Genomic DNA, 20,280 nt, shown 5'->3' on the forward strand with positions numbered 1-20,280 from the left:
TTTTTTGTAGTGTTTATTCAGTTTCCTTACCCTGTATGCTGCATGGTTTGGGACATGCCAATAGATAAAACAGGCTGTTAAAACTATAATCATTTCCTAAATGGATAGTTTAAAACAAAAAAAACACCCCACACAGCAAACTCCACAGACCACAATTGCTGCCTCTCCTATGAGGAGCCTGTGCTCACCCCCAGTCCATCTCTCCCTTCCCTTTTCCGCTAGGGTGAGGAGGGGGACGTAGCTGCTTCCAGCTTCCCCGCAGACTCCCCAGACCCAGTCAGCTTGGTGCAGCCAACCCCTTGCACCAGAGGAGCCTTTGGCAGGTGGAAACCCTGAACTAGCTGTTGAGCTTTCTCTGAGGTTCCTAGTGCATCCTGTTTTCGCTGTTTTGTCATTTGCACTTTAAGTTTTTCAGGAGATGCGGCTGTCTTTGTTTTGGGTCTCTTATGGTTCCAGCTTCTTGAAGATGTGATATGCCCTCCTTGTGGGAAGAGGGAAGGAGAGAGGGTGTAAGGCACTCTTCCCATGGCTCTGGCAGTGTGGCGTCCTGCTTGCCCTACTTCATCAGGGGATAACAAAATGGCCTTTCTTGTTTGTTTTTTAAGCTTCATCTTTTTAGTCTGTAGGAGCCCTGCAGTGTGAGAGGCAAGAACAGCATGCAAATATCACTGGCAGGGTGTAAAGGACAAGTTAGCGCATGAGTTAGGGACAACCGCTCCTCTTGAAGTGGTTTTGCTGTTACAAGGTGGTGACATAACTCGGACTATGGCCGCAGTAGGGTAGTTATAGTATGGTTATAATGTGGCCATAATATTAACAGCAGCTGCAGAGTAGCAAACTTCCCCCAAGAAGAAAGTAGCCCAGGGTGGTTTTTCAGCCATCTGTGGGTTTGGCTGTGCAGATCTTAGAGGCAGACATGGGATGTGAGCTTGTGCCAGATGCCACCAGCCGATGAGAAATAGTAGAAGGCAGACCTTTCTCAGCCCAAGCTGGGGACCATGTGCGTGTTCATCCTCTCCTCTGTGTTTCACCACTGGAGGGGGCTGAGTCCCTGCACTGGGTGTGCAGCAGCGCTCGCCACTGCTTCCCCTCTCTCCTCGCTGGGCGATGCTGCCCCTCAGGCCGGGCCCAAGGCAGTGAGCCTGGGGGCTGGTGGACACCTGGATTTCCACAGCTCCTCTGGAACAACAGTGAGGAGGCTGTAAATGAGCAAGTAGGGTGTCTTACCCTGCGTGGTGTAATCTAGGATTTGGAGTAAGCGCGCAGGAGTGCAGGGACCTGGACTGATGGAGAAAACTGGTTGAATAAGAGGGCGATCACCATAGTCCCTAGTGCTGCGATAGTGGTCGGTACCATGGCAATGGCATGTCCCCAGCCCTTCAGAAATGAACTGGCAGCCCTGAAGAATACTCAAGTGCTGATTGCTAGCAGCTTCATTCTCCAAGACCTCTGCTTGTTCTTTGATGCATCTTTGCAGCAGGGGTTAGTAACAGATGCTTTAGAAGCAGGTGCAAGTCATCTTCCCTGGAAAACTCTGGCACCTGCAGTGTCCCTCCATGTCCAGACAACTTGGCAGCATGGTAACATCCTAAATCCTATATTTGTATAGGAAAGTTTTCCTTATTCCTATAAATTGCTCCATCTGTTATAATTGTTACAGCTAGGATCAGTCCACAGTGTGTTTTCGGCTCTTACCCTTTCATAAGGCTGGTGATCTGATCTCTGAGCTGCAGGTAGGGAATGAAGGCAAAGGGAGCCAATATCTTCTGTCTGATGTTAGATGTGGTAGTATGTAGGAGGGGGCTCGAACTCGTGGTGCTCCAAGGTTTCTTGTCAGCCCTCCCGCACTTGCAGTTTTTTTCAGCTCCTTAATAGAGAGGATTTTTCAGCTTCCCCAGCTATTGATTTTTAAAGGACTTTCCTCCTCTATGAAGTCTGTCTTGTTTTAAGACCCTTTGAATTAAAGAGAGGAAGAAGCAGCAGTGCTGGTGTCTCACATCTGGGACTGTAGGAAACCAGGCCGTGTTCTGGGCTGGCTTGGAGGAACATCATCCTAGTCATTCACCTGTTGGGCAGATCCCATCTCCCCTTTTGCTTTCGTTTCCCTGCTAACACTTTGTCCATTTAGATTATAAATGTTCACCCTGCCTGGCTATCTGGTGGTTTGTGTGAGTATGGTGTATGCAGAAGAAGGGCCTCAGACTTTCTAGGCTTTATTGGTGCTGCCCTAACAATAATGGGTAGGCAGTTTTTAAAAAAAGTCAAATTGGTTAAAGCACACGTACCTCGGAGCTTGTCTTGTAGCTATGTTAGCAGAAACTACTGTGCGTTCATTGAGGCTTGCAAGGAAGCTGGTTTCTAGAGAGCAACTGCGATCTTGAAGATTACAAACTGTTCTAAAATCCTGGACTGTTTCCCCCAAAGCTCTTCTGAAGGAGAGAGAGCAGCAACAGTTTTATTGACTGTCCTCCAACGATAGTTCTGGCAAACCTTTAAATCCCTGCTTTTCAGTGATACGTGATATATCATTCAGTCAGTCCTGAATGTAAACATCCTGTAGCTCTCTCGGTCTCCAAAGGCCATGTCGCTGTTGAAGGGGAGGAGAAGGAAGGAAAGCTGCAGTTTTGCTAGTACTGCTTGTACAAAGGAAAAGAGTCTGTCCAGATACTAGCACACAGTATCTTAAGCTCTCCTGAAGCCAGACAGATAGAAGAGGAGATAAAAAACGACAGAGGAGAAAGCAACGTGTCACTCAAAATATCCCATCTGCAATTCTTACGTCTGAGTTTTCCAAGCCTAAAATCCCTAATCTAGTGCAAAACGTGTTCGGGACAGATCTGTTCCAAGCACTGGTTCCAAACAATTACTGGGATGAAAAAGCGCTGGCAAATGCCTGATCTACCCCAGCTTCTCACTGAAACCAGGAGTGATGTGCCAGTGGAGCCAGCACTCAGCACAAGCTCTTTGCTTTACTGTTCCCAAATGCATAATTGCAGGCAAGTGTGTCAAGGGTCCTTAATAACATAGTAGTGCACTTTGGTGTCTTGCTTTTGCTATGAATCTGCCTCCTGCACTCTCCTTCGTCGTGCACCACTCCTGAGCAAGAAATCAATCTGCCGGTCTCGTTCCCTGGGGAGCAGGCGCAGGTAGAGCTGGCACGGGGCTGGATCACAGCTGCGCCCAGCTGGAGTCGTGGATGGATTCCTTGTTCAGGTGGAGACTGCTGCTCATCGTTACCTGAAGGGTAGGCATGGCAAAGGCAAATTGAAAGGTATACCCGTCAATGGCCAAGAAGTGGTTTCTGTGCATCCTGCCAAGTCTCCAGGAGACACATTATTCCTTGCAGCAAGAATGAAAACAAGGTAATTCATGAAAGAGTAATTGATGTCTGGCCAGTGACAGCAACCTGCGGGTCCGGTTATGCTGTACCTTGCAGAGAGCATCCTGTGGCAGGCTGTGAAAAGCCCTGCTACAGCCTCCAGCAGGAAGGGTCTGGGAGGTGGTAAATCAGCCTCCACCCTTTGTATTTTATATGCAAACTGAAGCGTTGCTTTTATTTATTTATTTTCTCCGAATGCCTTCTAATGTAATTAAGAAGCTGTGTTATCAAAAGCCTTCTGGCTGGGAAAGGAAAAAGCAGCCTGTAATTCATTTATAAGCCCTTCTAGGAGCCACGTAATTGCTTATCGCTGGCTGGATGGAGGGTGAGCTTCCCAAGGGTCTGCGTTTCTGTATTCCCATGGACGCTGGGTTGAAATAAAGGGAGAGCAGATATTAAAAGGTGAAGGACTGAGAGAGAACCGTCTGTAATGACGTATTATTAGCAGTTGCATCTGTTTACTGCAACTGTAGAAGGATGAGTGCCAGTAAAGGAAAGAAAAGTGACAGAGGACTTCAGTCCTCTATGTCAGCTTTAACTTTAGTTAAGAAAACGGAGGTGAAGTAGTTGGGGAACTTATATCACGTTATGTGGAAGAGTTTTCTTTTTCATCCTAATTTCTAGTTGACTTTTCTCCAGGTTTTTTGTAACCTCTTGCTTCTTATCGCTCTGAAGACTAAATTATTTTTGAAGTGTTGTTAAATGTAAAGTTAATGAAAACTTGATTTTTGTTTGATGACAAATGCTGCTTTAAAAAAAAAAAACTTCCTTTATCCTAACAAAAAAAGGGAGAGAGAGTGAACATATATAATTCAGGCTCTTTCATAAGAACCATACCACGTTTTCCCCTGGCATCTGCTACAAAGCCTGTAAACAAGACAACTGTGAGTTGTGAAACGCCAAACAATAATTTCATTCCTGGAACAAAACTTCTCTGACAGTGCCTTGTCCTAGCTTGAGCAGAAATGCAGATCAGGCAAAAAAATGGACAAGAACCACCAAAAGTTATTTTGCTGGCATGTTTACACTTGTTTCTAGGATTTGAAATAACATATTTTCCCTTTTTATTGCCCCTTTTTTAAAGCAATATGTTTAAACAAGTGTTTTTGATAAAACAGGATGAATAACAGCAATGCTCTTATTCCTGTCCTTAAGCTTGTATTTGGTAAACACTTTCACAAAACATCTAATTTTTTTAAAAAATATTTCAGTGAAGTCATACTATTAAAATACTCGTATAAAAATTAAACACAATAAACTGCAGTCAAAGGGACAACTTTCCCCAGACATATAACCCCTTTTTGGAAGGCGGGGGGTGGTTAGATGGAAACTCTTGTAAGGGCAATAGTTTTCAGCTGCTGCTTGTTCAGCATCTTTTGCTGTTCCAAGACCAAATCCTGATTTGACATCAGGATTCATAATTGATGAGCCCATTTGGCCTTAAAATGTTTTCACGCACTTTCTTCTCTCTTTTTCCAACCCCCCCCCCCATTCAATGTAAATGAAGTCCTTCGGTCCAGCTGTCTCAATAGGCAACCATCAGGTTTGTGTTGTGTGGGGTTTGGGGGGGATTTTTTTTGTTGTTGCTTTTGGATCAAATTTTTGCGAATAAAGATGCAACATTTCTAACTTCCAGTTTTGTAAGCTTAGCAAAGAGTACAAAAGTCAGGCTGCCTTCTGTGTCACTGTCGTTATTGTTTATAAAGTTCAGGGTCGGTTACTGGCCTCGGTTATATTTCTGTCTTCCTTTTGTCTAAGTGGGACAGCGCTGATTTAAGAAAGGCAACTTGGCTCTGCTGGTAGCACGTTGTTAATAGCTCCGAGGTGCGGGCTGGAGTAAAATCTAGCTCACTTTCCAGAGCAGGTTGCTTTCTGTTCTTATCATGAACTTGTTTAAAGACCAATTCATTTGTGGCTGTTTTTGTTTGTTTTCCTCTTTAAAACTGATAGCTGAGTTACAAACACGGGGGAGATTGCGTCCCTTGGATAAGGAGGTGTTATCTCTGTATGTGGTCCTGCTTCTGAATAGTAGCACGCTGTAAATGTTTTTCTTTCCATTTTTTTCAAGAGGAACTTGGACAAAATAGGTTAACTGCTCCACAGGAAGGAGAAAGCTTTTTTTCTGGTCAACCCCTGTAAGAGGCTACAGTGCAATTGGAGGGCTCCTGCAGGAGACTCGTGAAGCTGTTAGGCGCCTAATTTCTTTCAAGTAACCAGCATTATGAGGCATATTACATGAAGGTGATGTAACCAACTTTAAACAGACTTGCTCCAACGAGCATATTAAATATGTTCCTGTCACCATATTAAATATGGTGTTTTCCAATAAATATTTTTCTCTTCATACTGTAACTCGCAATACTTTCTCTTTGTCCTCAGGGATTTTTCTGTTTTGCTCTTGCGTTCTGTGGATTGATACCAGCTGCCTTCTGGAGATACACTCACAGGACAGAGGTAAGCGTTGTTTGCTAGGAAATACCAGCAAACTCTCATCCGATAGAGGTTTTGTAGTGCTGATTTCTCCTATAAAAGGAACATCTGGTGGTAATTAAGCCGTCCTTGTAGAGGCCTATCAAATACATGCTCTGTCATATCTGTCCATTGCAAGAATGGAGACCGCCTTTACCAGCTGCCTTTCTGAAAGGGGAACATGAGGTGTTTGTCACAGAAGCCCTTGGACAGAAGAACTATTTACTCCTGAAGGCAAAATGAAATGCGAGTCTTGTTTCAAATAGCTTTGTGGGGGTTTTTTTGTTTGTTTTGTTTTGGTTTTTTTGGTAAGATTAGATGCTTGACTCCTAAAGTCTTTTTCTTGTCTCATCCAGCTCTAATTCCTGCTAAAGTCAGTTAGGAGTCTTTACTCAAAGACTGTGGTAGATTGCAACAGTTCTGATTGTCTTTGTCTGTGGTGATGTCCAGGAGCTAAACATCCAGATAGTGTGTTTACTAACCATCAGCAGTGATGACAGAGTAAAAAAGCTGGTATGAGACAAGGTGTTATGAGTTGCTGTCACATTGAGATAAGTGAGCTGGAAGGAGAGGGTTGCCCAGGGCCTCATCTTGAAGGTTGAATTTGCAAGAAAGTCGGTTTTTTGAATCACTGTTGTGGAGCTTGCTGGTGGTGTAGTAGACAGTGCTGGAGATCTGGCAGCAGTCTTGTCCGCTTTTCCTCTGTGAAGGAGTTTGCTGGGTGAAGGTGGTAGAGGAGCTATGGATGCCAAGCTCCTGCTCCTTTGCCAGCTGTCTCTCCTGAAGGTGATATGGATAGAGTTGGAGAGGTGCTCAGGAAATCAAAGGTGAGGTGCTTGGCAGCAGGACCAGTGAGGGATGGACCTACGAGGGACTGGGGTCAGTGGCAGCTCTGACCTTACTGTGGGCAGCTGGGGTTGCAGGCTGCTGTGAGAAGCAGAAGTTGAACTTAATATCTTGCAGCTTAAAGAAGCCTAGACTTTTTCTTGTTCTTTCATAATCTGGTATTGTTTTCTTTTTATGTATTTAATCCTCTTCCCTTTTAGAGGAGTTTCACTGGTTTTCTTGGTATTAATTCTCCTTCCCTGCCCCCGCTCTCATAAAACATTTTGAGAGACTTAGGAGTTCAAAAAAAAATGACATCCTTTTTGAAAGCAGAACAGCACTGACATTTTAGACTAACGTTTGAATGTGACGTGGGTTGTATGCTGTTGAACAGAAGCTCTGATAAGTGTTTCACACTTGCATATATGTTTCATGCAGTGGATTATGTCTGTTTAACTCCTTATCATCCCCAGGTGTGTGCCACAATCTGAAATGATCAGTCCAGCAATGAGAATATGGGTGATGCGAAACACTGTTGGTGGGTTAGTGTCAAGTTCATCCCCTCAGCTCATCTCTTTGGGGTTATAAATGTAGTGCAGGGATCTAAGACTAGTTTTTCAGGAAAAGTGTGTCAGAGGCCTGACTGTGAAATATCTTTCTGGGCTGGGAAAGCGTAATTCCATCAAAATCCTAATCCTAAAGGTTGGGTCCATGCTAGAACTGCTGCAGTTGCACCTCTAAAGAACTAGAAATGTTAGGAGGAGAGGTCATCCTTTTTGCTCAGGTGCGGCCCCCAGAACACAGCTTGTAGAAGCCCTGTCTTATAACTGTGTTCTGCGCAGAGCGCCCTCTGCGGAAATTAAAATACCATCCTTCTGGAAGCGTAAGACTAAAGGGAGATGTCCAGGTTAAAGCGAGGGGATACGGTCCTGCTTCTGTAGAAGTATGCCCAGAGCTGACCGGTGGCCACAGTAGTTGAAAACCCTTTGGAATACCCAAATGCCTACACTGGTTCGGACCAAGGATATTCAGAGGAACACAACGGCTGTTGGCCAACGTAAGAGCGTGAGAGCAGAGCCAAGCGTAAAGCGTTATTTTAACAGATGCCAGAAGTTTGAGTTAGGGGTAAGGTGCTGGTACCTTTGTATTTGATGGTCCCCTGTGGATTTTTCCTCCTCGAATTTGTCCAGCTTCTTCAAAAATGTTTGAGTGAATGCTGCTGGCACGGCAGCATAATCCCTATCGTGACACCAGTGTCTGTGCCCAACATTTCCTCTTTTACCTGGCAGAAGCAATGTCAATCAGAGCTGAGAAGTTGTCTTTGCACAGCCTGTGGGCATATTTTCCTTGGTTTCAGGCAAAACCATTTCAATTTGTTATTTTCACACTAATATTTTGATATGGAAATAACTTTATTTTCTTGATCAGTATAGAAGGGAGGCCTAGAACATTCTTTCTCATTCTTTCTCTTTCTTATTCCTCTGCAGAAGCTTGTAATGAGAGGTTTTTTTTAAAAAAATATGTTACTAAAGGAGAAGCAGTACTGGAAAATGTCTTGACTGGTCCTATGAAATTGCCATATATAAATAGACTACTTGGTCATTCTTTTTACTCCACAAATATAGAATAGGCTGTAAAAAGACCACAAGAAAGAACAGTATATTGAATGAAAAGGATGCAGCCGTTCAACATAATTCTTTCACTGCATTTCCCTTCCCTGTTCCCCTACTCCAACCTTGATTCATTGTCTTGGTGGTTTTTGCTTTGTGTGGGGAGGGGGTGGGGGTTGCTTTCAGAGTGACTTATCCATGAAGGGACCTGTGTGTCATGGTTCACTTCAGCAGAATCTTTGATTGTTTTGGTTTTCTTTTTGAGAATGTTTTTCATTAGAGAAAACGAGGGTAGCTTTTGAGGGAGGAAAAAAAAAAAAGTTTCCAGTTAAAAAGAAAAAAGTATTTCTGACAACAGAAAGATGAAAATTTCATTAGAGATCCTTTCAGGTTTATCTTCTTCCTGCAACGCAAAGAAAAACAGGGGACGCAAATGAGGGAAGGTTTCGTTAGGACTGTCCATGACAAGCCATATGGAATTTTGGTTGACGTGAAAGGTAACCTGTCTCACCAGTAAGAAAGAAATGCAGATAAGACTCCATCTCCAGAACAGAAAGAGGGTGCAGTAATACTGGAAACTGAAGGTGGCAGCAGGGGGAGAAGACTCCTGAAATTTAATTATAGAACATCTAGTTATCTGACTCTCCCAAGGTAAAACTGGAGAGTAAAAGTAAACCAGATGTCCTCACACCGCCTGCTTTATGTTGGTATTGTCAGAAATAGCTGATTGCAGTGCTCCAGGAAATAATATAGTCAAATTTACCTGTATCTTTTAAGCCTTTTGGTGTAGGCAACTACCAAGTCAGAAACAGAATTTAGGAAAGTAACCCTGTGTCCTCACCCAATACACATGCCTGAACCAGTGCCTCTGAAAGCACTGAGGGGCTGCTGCCCTTATGTTTGGGTCTTTAAAAAAAAAAAAAAAAATTGCTTTTTTCAACACACAAAATATGTTGACTTTCCAGTGAAAAGCCAGTGTACTTTGGCAGAAAATCAACACGTTCAGTTTGGAAATGCTAGCTGGGAGCTTGCATTGGTGGTAGATTCTTCTCCCTTCTTCTCTGTGGGACAAAGTGCCATATGCAGGCACCATTAAAAGCTGTGCCCTTCCCTCTGTGCAAGGCATAAGCTGTGTAGGCTACTCATGGTGCCAAATCACGGCAGGCTGTAACAGTGTTTTAGTCTTCTTGATCAGAAAAACCTAAGTTTTTCCTTATAAAGCAGATCCCTCTTATTAAAAATAATCTAAAATGGAACACTCCATTTTTCAGTCAAAAGAATAGTTTTGATGGTTAGTTTTGAGAGGCAGTAGATAGAAATGTCATTTGAACATGATAAAAGCGAGGTGCCCCTTCTTCCTTTGTGACTCGTTTAGAGACCTATTTACAATACTTCTCATAGAGAAGCTACTCAAAACAGGAAAAAAAAAAGAGTAATTTGTAAATATTTGATATTCCTAGACCCAGGCATTGCATCCCAAACACATGAACCTTCTCATTTCCAACTCTCTTTTACTTTTATGTCTTTCTGTATCTTGAATAGCTTCTTTCGGACAGGTATCACTCATCTTAAATCAGTTACCTGCATCTCAGCTATTCGGTGTCACTAGTCTTTATTCTTAAAATAACTTATACCAGCTATGGAAAATCATGAATCTCAGATCTATCATGCTTTACCCTAAAAGGCTGAATCCCTTGTTTAGCATTTTAATTATCTTTTTTCCTCTAAGTTCTTACCATCCATGTGGCCAGTAAATGGGTTTTGTGAGATTCAGGGCTCCTTTGTACTGTGTTTTTTCAGGATGTTTCGCATCAATCTGTCTGCGTTAAAGTGCTTCTAATGAGAAAATAATGACCTGCCTATTTCCAAAGTATGTTTGTCTGCTAGGTTCTGGGGAAGAAAAAAAAATAGAGGTATGGTGAAGAAATAATTCAGAGTAACCAACCTGCTGGAACAAGCTATGCTAAGCATCCCAGTGACAGGGCCTTCAAATGCCGAGATCCTGTACTTCTATCTTGGATTTATAATGTGTCTTAGTTCTCATGCTTGTAAGACCAATAGTGGTTGGTTAATAGTAATCAGCAGTAATTAATCCACGGGCAAGCAGCATTGATTGCTGAAGAGAAGAAGGAAATGAGTGTCTGCTCAGCACCAGCTCTTGACATGTAGAAAGGATGACAGTCAAATTATGACTGATAAACCACAAAAGTATGGAAGCTTGTGTGGCTGTGAGAGGGGAGCTGTACACGCTTCTGCTGCTGCAGGTGGCCTTTTTCAGCCCATGCTGCACAAGGTGAAGGATATGGGCCAAGAGGAATGGGCTGCCTACGTGCTCCAGAAGAGCAGGTTGCTGTGCTCTACACAGTCTGCACCTAAAGCTGAAAATTGCCTGGCTTAGCCAGCTTGTCTTTGTGTTCTTCAGCCAACCTGATGATGTGACGTCCTCCATGTAACGTGCTTCCAGACGCTTTGCTGAAGTCCAAACGCCCAGGATCTGTAATTACTTTGAGGAGTACAAACCAAATGCGTACCTCCAGTGATCTGTCTTTGCATGTCACTTGCATTTTGTCCTCTCTTGTACTTTTACCTTGTGGTATACATGATTACTGTCCCATTTCTGTTCTAGTGGTTCTGTCTAGTGGTAATTGGGGCCTTTGCAGAAGCATATTGGTTCAGTGAACCTTTCCTGGTCTATGGTTGCCTGTCTGGTCAGAGCAATAGTAGCTGAACTGAGAACAGCAACTAGACTTGTGATAGGAGTGTCAGTGGCTCCAGTAGTGAAAAAGCTGGAGCAGGGGAGAATGGAAGCTTTTAATCTGTATATCAGAGTCTATCCCTAGCTTACAAAGAAATACTTTGCCTTTATCTCATAGGGCCAAGAGAAAAGGTGGTGTTCTGCCCTCATGGGAAAGTCATGCTGCTGTCACTGGGAGAGATGTCAGAAACTTCTCAGGGCAAGTTGGCCGCTCTGAGGAAAATCTGAAATGAGAATACTTGAAATCTGGAAGTTGCTGAATCAACTTTCCTCCTGCTAGCCTTACTGCTGAGCTATTCAGAGAAACTCTTTGTGTTTCAGTATGTCCTCATTCAGCTTGTTCCTGCAGCCCCGTTCCTGCCTGCTGTGCCCAACCCTACTTGTTCACCTCAGTCTCCACTGGACTCTCAGACTCACCCTTAACCCACCAGTAACAGTAACTGCTGCAATGAGGAGGGTTTCTGATGGTTTTCAGCCATGTTGGGAAGGTCTGATTCTAGAAGCCAAAGAGCTGAGTCTTATTTTCTGAAAAAGAAGTTATTTCTATGGTGACTTCTTTCCCACAAACCACTGCCTGTTTAGGTGAGGTCTGTTAACCGTTGCCTATACAGCCAGATGCAGTTGGGATCTTAAATGCAGGGAAGGGCCGAGGAGAGGCTTATGCCATGTCTGGCAAGCTAACTGGGAAGGGCACAGCTTCCTCTGGCCTCCCTCCCTGCAAACCTACAGCCGGACAGCGGTTTTTTTCCTCTGCTTACCCATTAATCTCTGTTTTAAAGCCTGTCTGTAGAAGCCTGGGGGGGAAGGATTGACTTACAGATGTAGCGTAAAAGCCAGAGCGGCCTGTGGCGTTCTTGTTAATAAACACAAAAATGGTTTTGAGGCTTTGGGTTTTGTTCTGGGCCTTCTTGTGAAACAGGCTGGAGGAATTTCAGCTTTGCATTGTGGTTCTCTTTCCCCTTCTCTGCAGCAGCAGCTTGGAAAATCCCTCCAGGAGCCCTGTGAGGGTTGGCCTCGTGAGCCTGCTGAGATGGTAGGATTGAGTCAGTGAAAAGGTCGAGGAAGGAGGGGAAAAGGAGAGAGAGGAGAGGGGAAGAAGCTGTGATGTGAAAGGAGTTTTGCAACAGGAGGAGCTTTTTAATTGTAGTGATTTATTAGTAGGTAAATCATAATTTTCTTGAGTTTAATTTAACAACTCGGAGGAAGTTCAAAATAAAGCATTGGTGCAAATAAGCATGCCAGGCTTTTGCCTGTTTTGACTGTAGTAGCAGTTCCTTTTGCTGTGGGTGGCCAGGAAAAAAGACAACTGCTGAGGTCCCCAGTCTGGCTCAGGTCTGTGCCAGGAGGAGGTTTGTTGTCAGTACAACCTGGGAGTTGCAGAGTATGAAAAGCACAGTACATGCGGTCAGGCCTCACTTTGCAGTCTGCTAACCTGTGTTTGAGTTACTTTTCCACATCTCTTTCACCATGCCCGGGCTATCTGTGCGTGTTGGTTATGTTTCTGCATGTGCTGCCAACATAAAAGAGACTGGATTTTCCATATCCTTTGATGAACAGGTTGCGTGGGTATGAACCGGCTGCAATGGCATGGCACTCTTAGTTATCAAAAAGCTTCTAAAGTTGCTAAGTAATTTTTTAGAAGTAGATTTTGCCAGCAGCTCTCAGCTTTGCGTGTGTAGAAAGGCATTAGCTTGTTTTGCGCTACGCGTACTCGGAGAATAAACATTTGGGTTTAGTTTTTTATGGAACGGGGAGCACAAGCCATCCGTGCATGCTCCTTCCCTCGTGCAGCCTTGCTCAGCCTGAAACTTTCTTCAGAGGACTCTGCTCTCTTCTCCGCGGGCTGGGAAAAGGAAACTGAGTCTTTTATGTCCTGTGAGTTACAGCTGATAGCATAAGCTTGTCCTCCCACATGTTTAAGATTTATAAATCACGGCTGAGTCTGTCCTCAGCAGAATTGCAGTCTCTTAACAGCCGGTTTCTAATCCCGCAGCTTGCGTTCCCCAGTTTCTCCAGTCTCCTGCATCCCCTTACCCAGCTCAAGGGACTGCTTAGCTTTTCCAAAGTGCAGGTTTCAATTAAGGCCTCTTACACAGAGCAACAGCTGCCTACTTTGATAGCGAGCAAGATGATCTCTTTTGAGATGGTGACTTTCTAATGGGGCCTAGGATGTTAGCACAGAGCTGCAATTCATGGTTACAGCTGTTAAATAGCAAGCAGTGATGCAGCCAGGTCCCATTCTTGCACAGCATCCCTGTTCCTCCCTGTTCCCTTCCCTGTATACAGGGTTGTCACTAGTCTTGTTTTATCTGTGACTCTTACTTATAACAAACGCGTTTTCAGAGTCAGGTGAAGTGTCGCCCATGTCTCCCATAAGTGAATCCTGGATCTGCATGCGTAAAACATGCACTTGCATGTGCATCTCTCTTTTTCTGAAGATATGTAACGAGTGACTGTGCACATCCCAGATGGTTTCTGAAGTAGGGTTGTAGAGATGCTTCTGGTGGCTAAGTCTATATTTTTTTTTCCCATGGCATGTGTGTGGGTTTTTTGTTTGTGTGGTTTGGTTTTGTTTTTTCCTCCTTTTTTTTTTTTCCATAATTTCTCCCAGTGGTGCATGTTGAGGCAAATTCTTACAGGGTCAGGTCCTGTTTATGCTGATGTTTAAGGTCCAGGGTAGCACCCTCGTTTGAGGGCAACCCCTAAACGCAAGTTTAAGTCCTAGCTATTTCAATGGGACTTAAACACAAGCTGAAGGCGGGTTCAAGTGCTTTCTGAAACCAGAACCAAAGTGTTGAGGCAGTTTCCTTTTTGATTCGGTGGGGCCTGGGTCAGGATCGCAGCCACTCGTGGGTTGCTCAGGTAAAGGGGCTTTACAAAGCAGTGATTTGGCTGTCCAAACAATGTGACTAATTTGATGTCCTCCTTGCTCTGGGTGCTATTCCTGCTGCCGGATACCATGGCTTTAGAGCAAGCACCGAGCTTTTCCCAGCCTCTGAAGTCTGGGGGGCGGGGGGAAGGAAAACCTTCCTCTTTCTTAGTCTTTTTAAATATAGTGAATCTTTCCTAGCGCTTATGTTCTCATCACATCGTAATGTCCCGCTTCCCCCAGCAAGACACTGCTCTCCTTTGTTTGACACGCTACGCAGGCATTCGCACTCATGGTTTTTTTTAATAATTTATCACCGCCCTGACTCTGAACTCGCTCGGCCCCTTTTCTGCCTCTTTCCGTGGCAGAGCGTTATTAGCTCGCTTTGGGAGCGGTCGCCGAAGCCGCGACTTTCAGCCGCGGTAGCTGTAGCGCTCTCAGTCGCTGCCCCCTCTCGGGGTGCCCGTATGGCCCCCACGGCTGCAGATCGACCCCTTCGCATGGCTGGGACCCCCACCCCGGGTTTCGGGTCACCCCAGCCTGGGGGGCTCTGGTGCATCGTGGATGTAGCGCCCTGTCCCCCAGCTTCCCACCGGTTATGTGGTCGTGGGTGATGCTGTGGTGGTGGTGGTGGTTGGTTTTTGGTTTTTTGCTGTGTGGGGGGGATTTCTTGCCACGGTTTTTGGTTCTGCCCATCCTGCTTTATTCCCAGTCCAGGTGCTGCGACTCTTTCCCTTTTTGCCTTGGAAACGACGTGCATGTTTCTGATATCGGTAGCATCTTCATTTAGGGTACGCCATTTATCACACTGGCGTTTATGCTGCTGTATGTCAGGTGGGGAGGGGGAACCTTTCCCTTGCTGTTTCATGGATGGACTTTTTTTTAATTAAAGCTGACAGTGAACATCAAGTTTTTGAAAAGTCAGTAGTCTGTTTGAGGGGGGTGGCTAGCTGTATTGCTGATAACTTGTTCTAAGCTAAGAAAGTTTTGAATATTTATCGTTACTTTCTGCTGGGAAGCAGTTCTGGCCGGCATCGGTTTCAAGCGTTATGGGCGAGGGAGCAGGGATGGCTGGGATAACTTGAGCATAAGGCTGGGAGGTTCATAAATTGCTGGGCTTGTGCATCCGAGTCACAGGAGCGCAAAGAATCGGTGCGGGCCCTTGGCAACGTGTTCTTGTTTCGGTTCTGTTATAAATTTCGGTGGAGAGAAATGCTTGGAGTTTGCTTAACCAAACCGAAAAGGCATGGATGCGCTGAGCCTAGACAAGCGGCACAGCCTCGGATGCAGAGGGCTTAGGGAAAAATCTTTGGGGTTTTTGCTAGCTGCCCGTTTGGGTTTTCCACACGGTGCTGTGAAGCATCTTGTCCTCTGCTGTGGTGGCAAGCAGATGGCTTGCGGCTGTGGAAAGCGGTTTCAGCTCGGCAGTCCTGAATTGCGTCACTGGGGAGCCAGACGTGACCGCATCTCGGGCCTTCCTTGGGCGTAGTCACTCAACCGTGTTTAAATTCATTGGGCTTGCCTGTTTTTTGACTGCCTGCCACCCCGCTAGCCGTCTCTGGAGACGGGTCCTTTTCCTGCACAGCACCGAACCAACGCTCCTGAGATGCACCTGAGTCCCTGCAGAGTGGGGGCACGGAGATGGGAAGGGAGGGGAAGGTTTGTGTGACAACAGCTTAAAGGTGGAAGAAGAAAAAGCCCGTCTGCAGCCCGCTTTCCTCAGCGGGAAGCCGGGGGGGGGGAATTGGTTTGTGCGTTAGAGACCGGCGAAGCTGCGCCTGGTCTGCAGCTTGTTTAACTCCGAGCGGTGTTCTTCCGTTTAGAAAACAGAGCTGCACCTCTCCTCGGGGAGACGCGTGAGTCATCCCTAATGGGAGCTGGCATCTGCTCGAGTGCTTTGGACAGCCCTGTGGTTCACGGATGTGTCTTGTCCCTGGAGAAGCTTTGTCCCCGTGTGCCTCTCAGGGAGAGAAGAGGAGGGCAGGTAGCACAGCGGTGGTGGGTGGAGAGTGAAACCGGTCAGCGGTTTCTCCTGTCCTTAATGTTTCACACAAGGAGGCGATGGACGCCCTGGTAACAGCTTTGTAAGGCTTGGCCAAGTTTCACGAGGGCTTTTGCTCTTTCCTTTTGTGTGCTCCCTCAATGAGCAGGCAATCCCCAAATCTCTCTGTCATTTTTGCAATCCCAAAAGGGTGCGTGTGGGGGTGTGCACGAGTTGTAAAAATGAAAATCGGAAACAAAAGGTGAAAAACACGTAGCTAAAAGCATCATTTGGATCTCTTGGCTCTTCTTCTGTCAGCCGTTTCCACCGACTACCAGCAGTCTGAGCAGAGCAGAACTGTCTTCTCCAATGCAGTTTTTCGCCAGGAGCCTCAAAGGCCGTTTTGGTTTGCAGTGGTGGCCAGACTTCTGCATCTGTTATTGATTGATTGGTCTGATGAAGCCTGAAGCAGCCAAGAGGAAGGGAACTGACATGCTAATTAAGGAAATACAAAACTGCACCGAGGCTGTGATAACTGTATTAGACACTGTAATGAAGGCCTGGCCAAGCATGTGGTAGGGGGAAACCCTTTCACCGTGTGCTTGATCCATGCGGTGGGAACTGTTCTGCTGTCTGTGGTGGGCTTCACTTTGGTTGTGTTTTCTGGGCTCGTGTGCTCTGTTCATGGCTCATTTCCATCCTGCCCACTTTCTTGTTTGCATTCTTTGCTTCGAATCGCACTTTGTCCTGCTCTCCTTGTCCCTGCCCGTGTTTCCTTCTCCCCGTCCAGCTGCTGGCAGACCCATGGGGATGAGTCAGATGTTAGAAGGGATGTGACCGGCCCCCTCCGCCCCACTTTCCCTCATGCTCTGACGTGCCGTCCTCACAGGGACGTTTCCTGGGGAGTGCTGCCAGGCGCTGTGCAAGGTGCTTGCCTGCCGGCTGCAGCTAGCGCTGTGTGCGCGCCAGAAGGGTCTATTTTCATTTTCCAAAGGGCTTCCCCCTCCCGTTCTACTATTGTTTTTGTTAGCCCCGTCAGAAACGAGGGGAGTCCTTCCATTGAATGGCTTAGCTGCTCGTTAGAGCCCTGCTCGGATGACCGGTGTTCGTTAGCCGAGATTGCCATCCTGTCTGTATGGCAGCGGTGGTGGCTGTCAGTCCCTGCTCCCAAGGTTTGTTAGCAAGGGCGTGCAGCACTACAGTGCTTCCATTGTTTACTGCTCTCTGCTAACTCCTCTTCTCCTCCCTGCGCTGTTCCCTTCTGTTTTCAATTAAACTAGGTTGCGAGCATCAGTCTCTGCTTCAGCTATTTTTTTTTTTCCCCCCTCTAGTTTCTGATGTGTTGTGAACACGTGATTCTGCGTAGTGGGGAAGAAAGGCTAGATGGAGATAGCGAAATGTAGATGTGTTTCCTTACTGGAGTGAGGGTAGGTAATGTTTAGAGTGGTTCAACCACTTTATTCCAGTTTCATATCTTGAATGACTAACAGTTCCCAGCTAAAGAAGGGAGACGGCGGAGGCGACTGCCGAAGGAACGTTTGAGTGACGCCGTAATGAATACCTCCCTCTCAGCAAGAGCACATGAATATTAAATGCTTAAGTTGCAGTTTCCTTTGAGGCTGCAGTGAATGTGCTTGGCTGTGATATCTCAAAGGCACAAAGAGCACCAGCTCCTGGAGAGCAGACTCCTCCTTCCTCGGTCCTGTTAAAAGCTTTCTTGTTAAAGGGACATGAAAAGGTGGGCTTGTCTTTAAAACAATCACTCGATTGTGAAATCTCGCTTCCTTATACTCTCCTTGAGTTCCACCTTTGCAGAGGGATTTCTGGCTACAGGGTGTTGCGGAGATTGTTTATTGCATAGGTCTAAGACCACTCTTCTTGGCGCAGGTCTATTCACATTTGTTTTCCAACTTACATCTGAGGTTGCCTACCCACGAATGTTCACTGGTGGCAGGAGGGGGATTCCTTGATGCCTTTGGATTGCAAAGGGATCAGTAAGTGAAGAATGACCTTGTCAGTCATGTTCCTAATCCAGTTAGAAGGAAAAATTTTCCTTGATAAAGAACTGCAGTAAAAAATGTGTATTTCTTTGTCTTGAAAGCGGTAAGAATGAAACTTGTTTCAGTTTCCGATAGCCAAGGACATGAGCGCTAATGGTTTAGGCAAAGCAAATGCTGCCTTATAATTGTATGTTCTGTTTCTTGGGGGGTAAAGGACTTGGAGGATGATAAATGACAGAATCCTTTTTTTTTCTTCCTTTCCCTTTTAGTGAAAGATGCTACTACATTGAGTCAGTTGCATCGATCGTGGTGATATTCCACTTGTATCCCCTAACCCATCTATCATCCCTAAATGAATGTTTCATTAGGGAATAGGTGGAAATGGGAGATGGTAATTCTTGCACTCTCAAGCCAAAGCCCCCCGGCGCTTTTTCTTTAGCTTTCAGTGTTTTTCTTAGAGACAAGGATTGGAGGCACGTTCTTGTTCCAAGGGAGAGAGCTTTGTCCAGAAGCGCTCCCCCAGCAATGGGTCACAGTTTGCAGACTGAACGGTTCTGAATCATGCACAAAATCAGCAGCTTGTCGCTAGGAACAGGGAAAAAAAATCTACTTGACCATATTTATGCTAATATGTAGGGGGGAAGTTTAAGACCTTTTGAGAAGAAGCCCAGCCACGCTCTTCCTCTTCTCCAGCTGTATCAGTCTATTATGTGCTAACTGCTGTCCAAGCTAGGCGATGGGGCACATCTGTAGTTTTCTTAAAACATGTCATTAACAGTAACAGCATAACCACTCAGAAATTTAAAAGTCATCCTGTTGCTTAACTGTGAGAGCAAGCACCCTGATTTTTTTTTTTTTCTTCCAACACCTGGCATAAAAAGGGAGGGAGACAATTATTCTAAGGGAATGGACTGAAAGTTACTCTTTAGTGGAGTGGGCGATGTCGGTCTCTTGGGGACAGCAATTTAGCACAAAACAGTGAGGAACTCCAGTTTTCCACTGGGTTATGTCCCAAATCAAAGGGAAATACAGGAGTGAATGTGTGTCTTCTGGACAAAATGTACCCTGATGCAAGTAAGGTTAGGTTATGAAACTGGGGACTGTCTCGTGTTTTCAGACTTTGTTACACTGTTAGACATGAATGAGTTGGCATGCTGTTTTTGTCTGGATAGACATTGCCATGCATGATTGCTGTTCCAGAGCCTGGTCACAGCTCTGGTTGCAAGTACACCATCCTCAGCAGAAAAGTTGTGAAGGTGGTGGTGCATTAATGCAGTTTTTTGCACTGATATGTCTCCTGTTGTTAAGCTATAACTCTCATATGCTCTGTGGCAGTCTCCTGTATGGAAGGAAACAGCCAGTGATAAATACTGAGATTTAGTGCTTTCTATCTGCCTCTGAAATATTTAAATTAGAAAGCTCTCTGCAGTAATCTTTGAAAACAAGCTGGCACATTGTATGAGGATGTGCAATTTTCTCCTGAAATTGCACAATTCTAGGAAAAATCGGAAAGATGATGTGGAGGAACTACAATCAGTGCACTTTTTTTAACTTCATGGTTTGAGATTCCTTTACCAGGATCTGAATACTCCCCTACTAAGATCTGAATAGCATATTCAGATAATAGCTGGATACAAATGCTAGATACAAATGCTGAGAACAACTAATCAGCAAATTGTACTCTTAGGCTTGCCTAGACACGCACTTTAAGAGGAAATTATTACTGTAAAACACTTCCGATTTAATCCTTTGTGCTCTCAGTTCTTGGAGGCTGCTTTGCAAAATGAAACATCAGTAAGTAACTAAGAAACCCGCTCACAAGTGCGCTCAGAAAACAGCATGTAATCCCAGTCTGTAGTAGTCATTTTGTATCTGGAGATTACATTTCTCCTACTGTCATCACCATCACTGTTTTAGAGATGATGGTGAAGTAGCTGCTCATAGTCTTCCCTTACTGTTTCCTACTGTTGAATTATTTATTTATTTTTGCTATAGCTTTATTATGTAAACCCTGTTCCTTGAACTCTTTCCTTTCCTCTCTTCCTTTATACAGGCCATGTCTAATGTTACTCCAAGGTATCTAGATCATAAGCTCCTTTGGAAATAGATTTTTGTCCTCTTGCGTTCTGTGAAGTATCACACATCGCTCGCCGTACATAATACATGGTGTATAGTACATAGTACGCTATATAATAGTGTGTGGTATATACAGATGACAGAGAGAGGGAGGGATTAAAAGCAACAAAACTATTATTTCAGGAGATAGCAGAATGAGTAACGTAATTCCCAAGGAAATTGTAAGCTTTATCCCGAGAGTCGAAAGGTTATTTAGAAGAGCAAAGATGAGGGGGCAGGTAAGCAACAAGGAGCAGAGGCAGCGTTAGCACCCCTC

At 45.1% G+C, this 20,280-nt stretch overlaps 1 protein-coding gene across 4 annotated transcripts in view; it reads left to right on the plus strand.

The window, feature by feature from the left end:
- TSPAN32 (tetraspanin 32) overlaps positions 1–20,280 on the plus strand; it is a 47,021-nt gene that overhangs the window by 15,996 nt on the left and 10,745 nt on the right. For all 4 annotated transcript variants that reach the window (XM_068944821.1, XM_068944822.1, XM_068944824.1 and 1 more), the window contains one exon: positions 5,759–5,833. In XM_068944821.1, coding sequence (XP_068800922.1) covers positions 5,759–5,833 — 75 coding nt within the window. The remainder of the gene's footprint in view (positions 1–5,758; positions 5,834–20,280) is intronic.

This window comes from Struthio camelus, chromosome 5, assembly GCF_040807025.1.
Source record: "Struthio camelus isolate bStrCam1 chromosome 5, bStrCam1.hap1, whole genome shotgun sequence".
Lineage (NCBI taxonomy): Eukaryota > Metazoa > Chordata > Aves > Struthioniformes > Struthionidae > Struthio > Struthio camelus.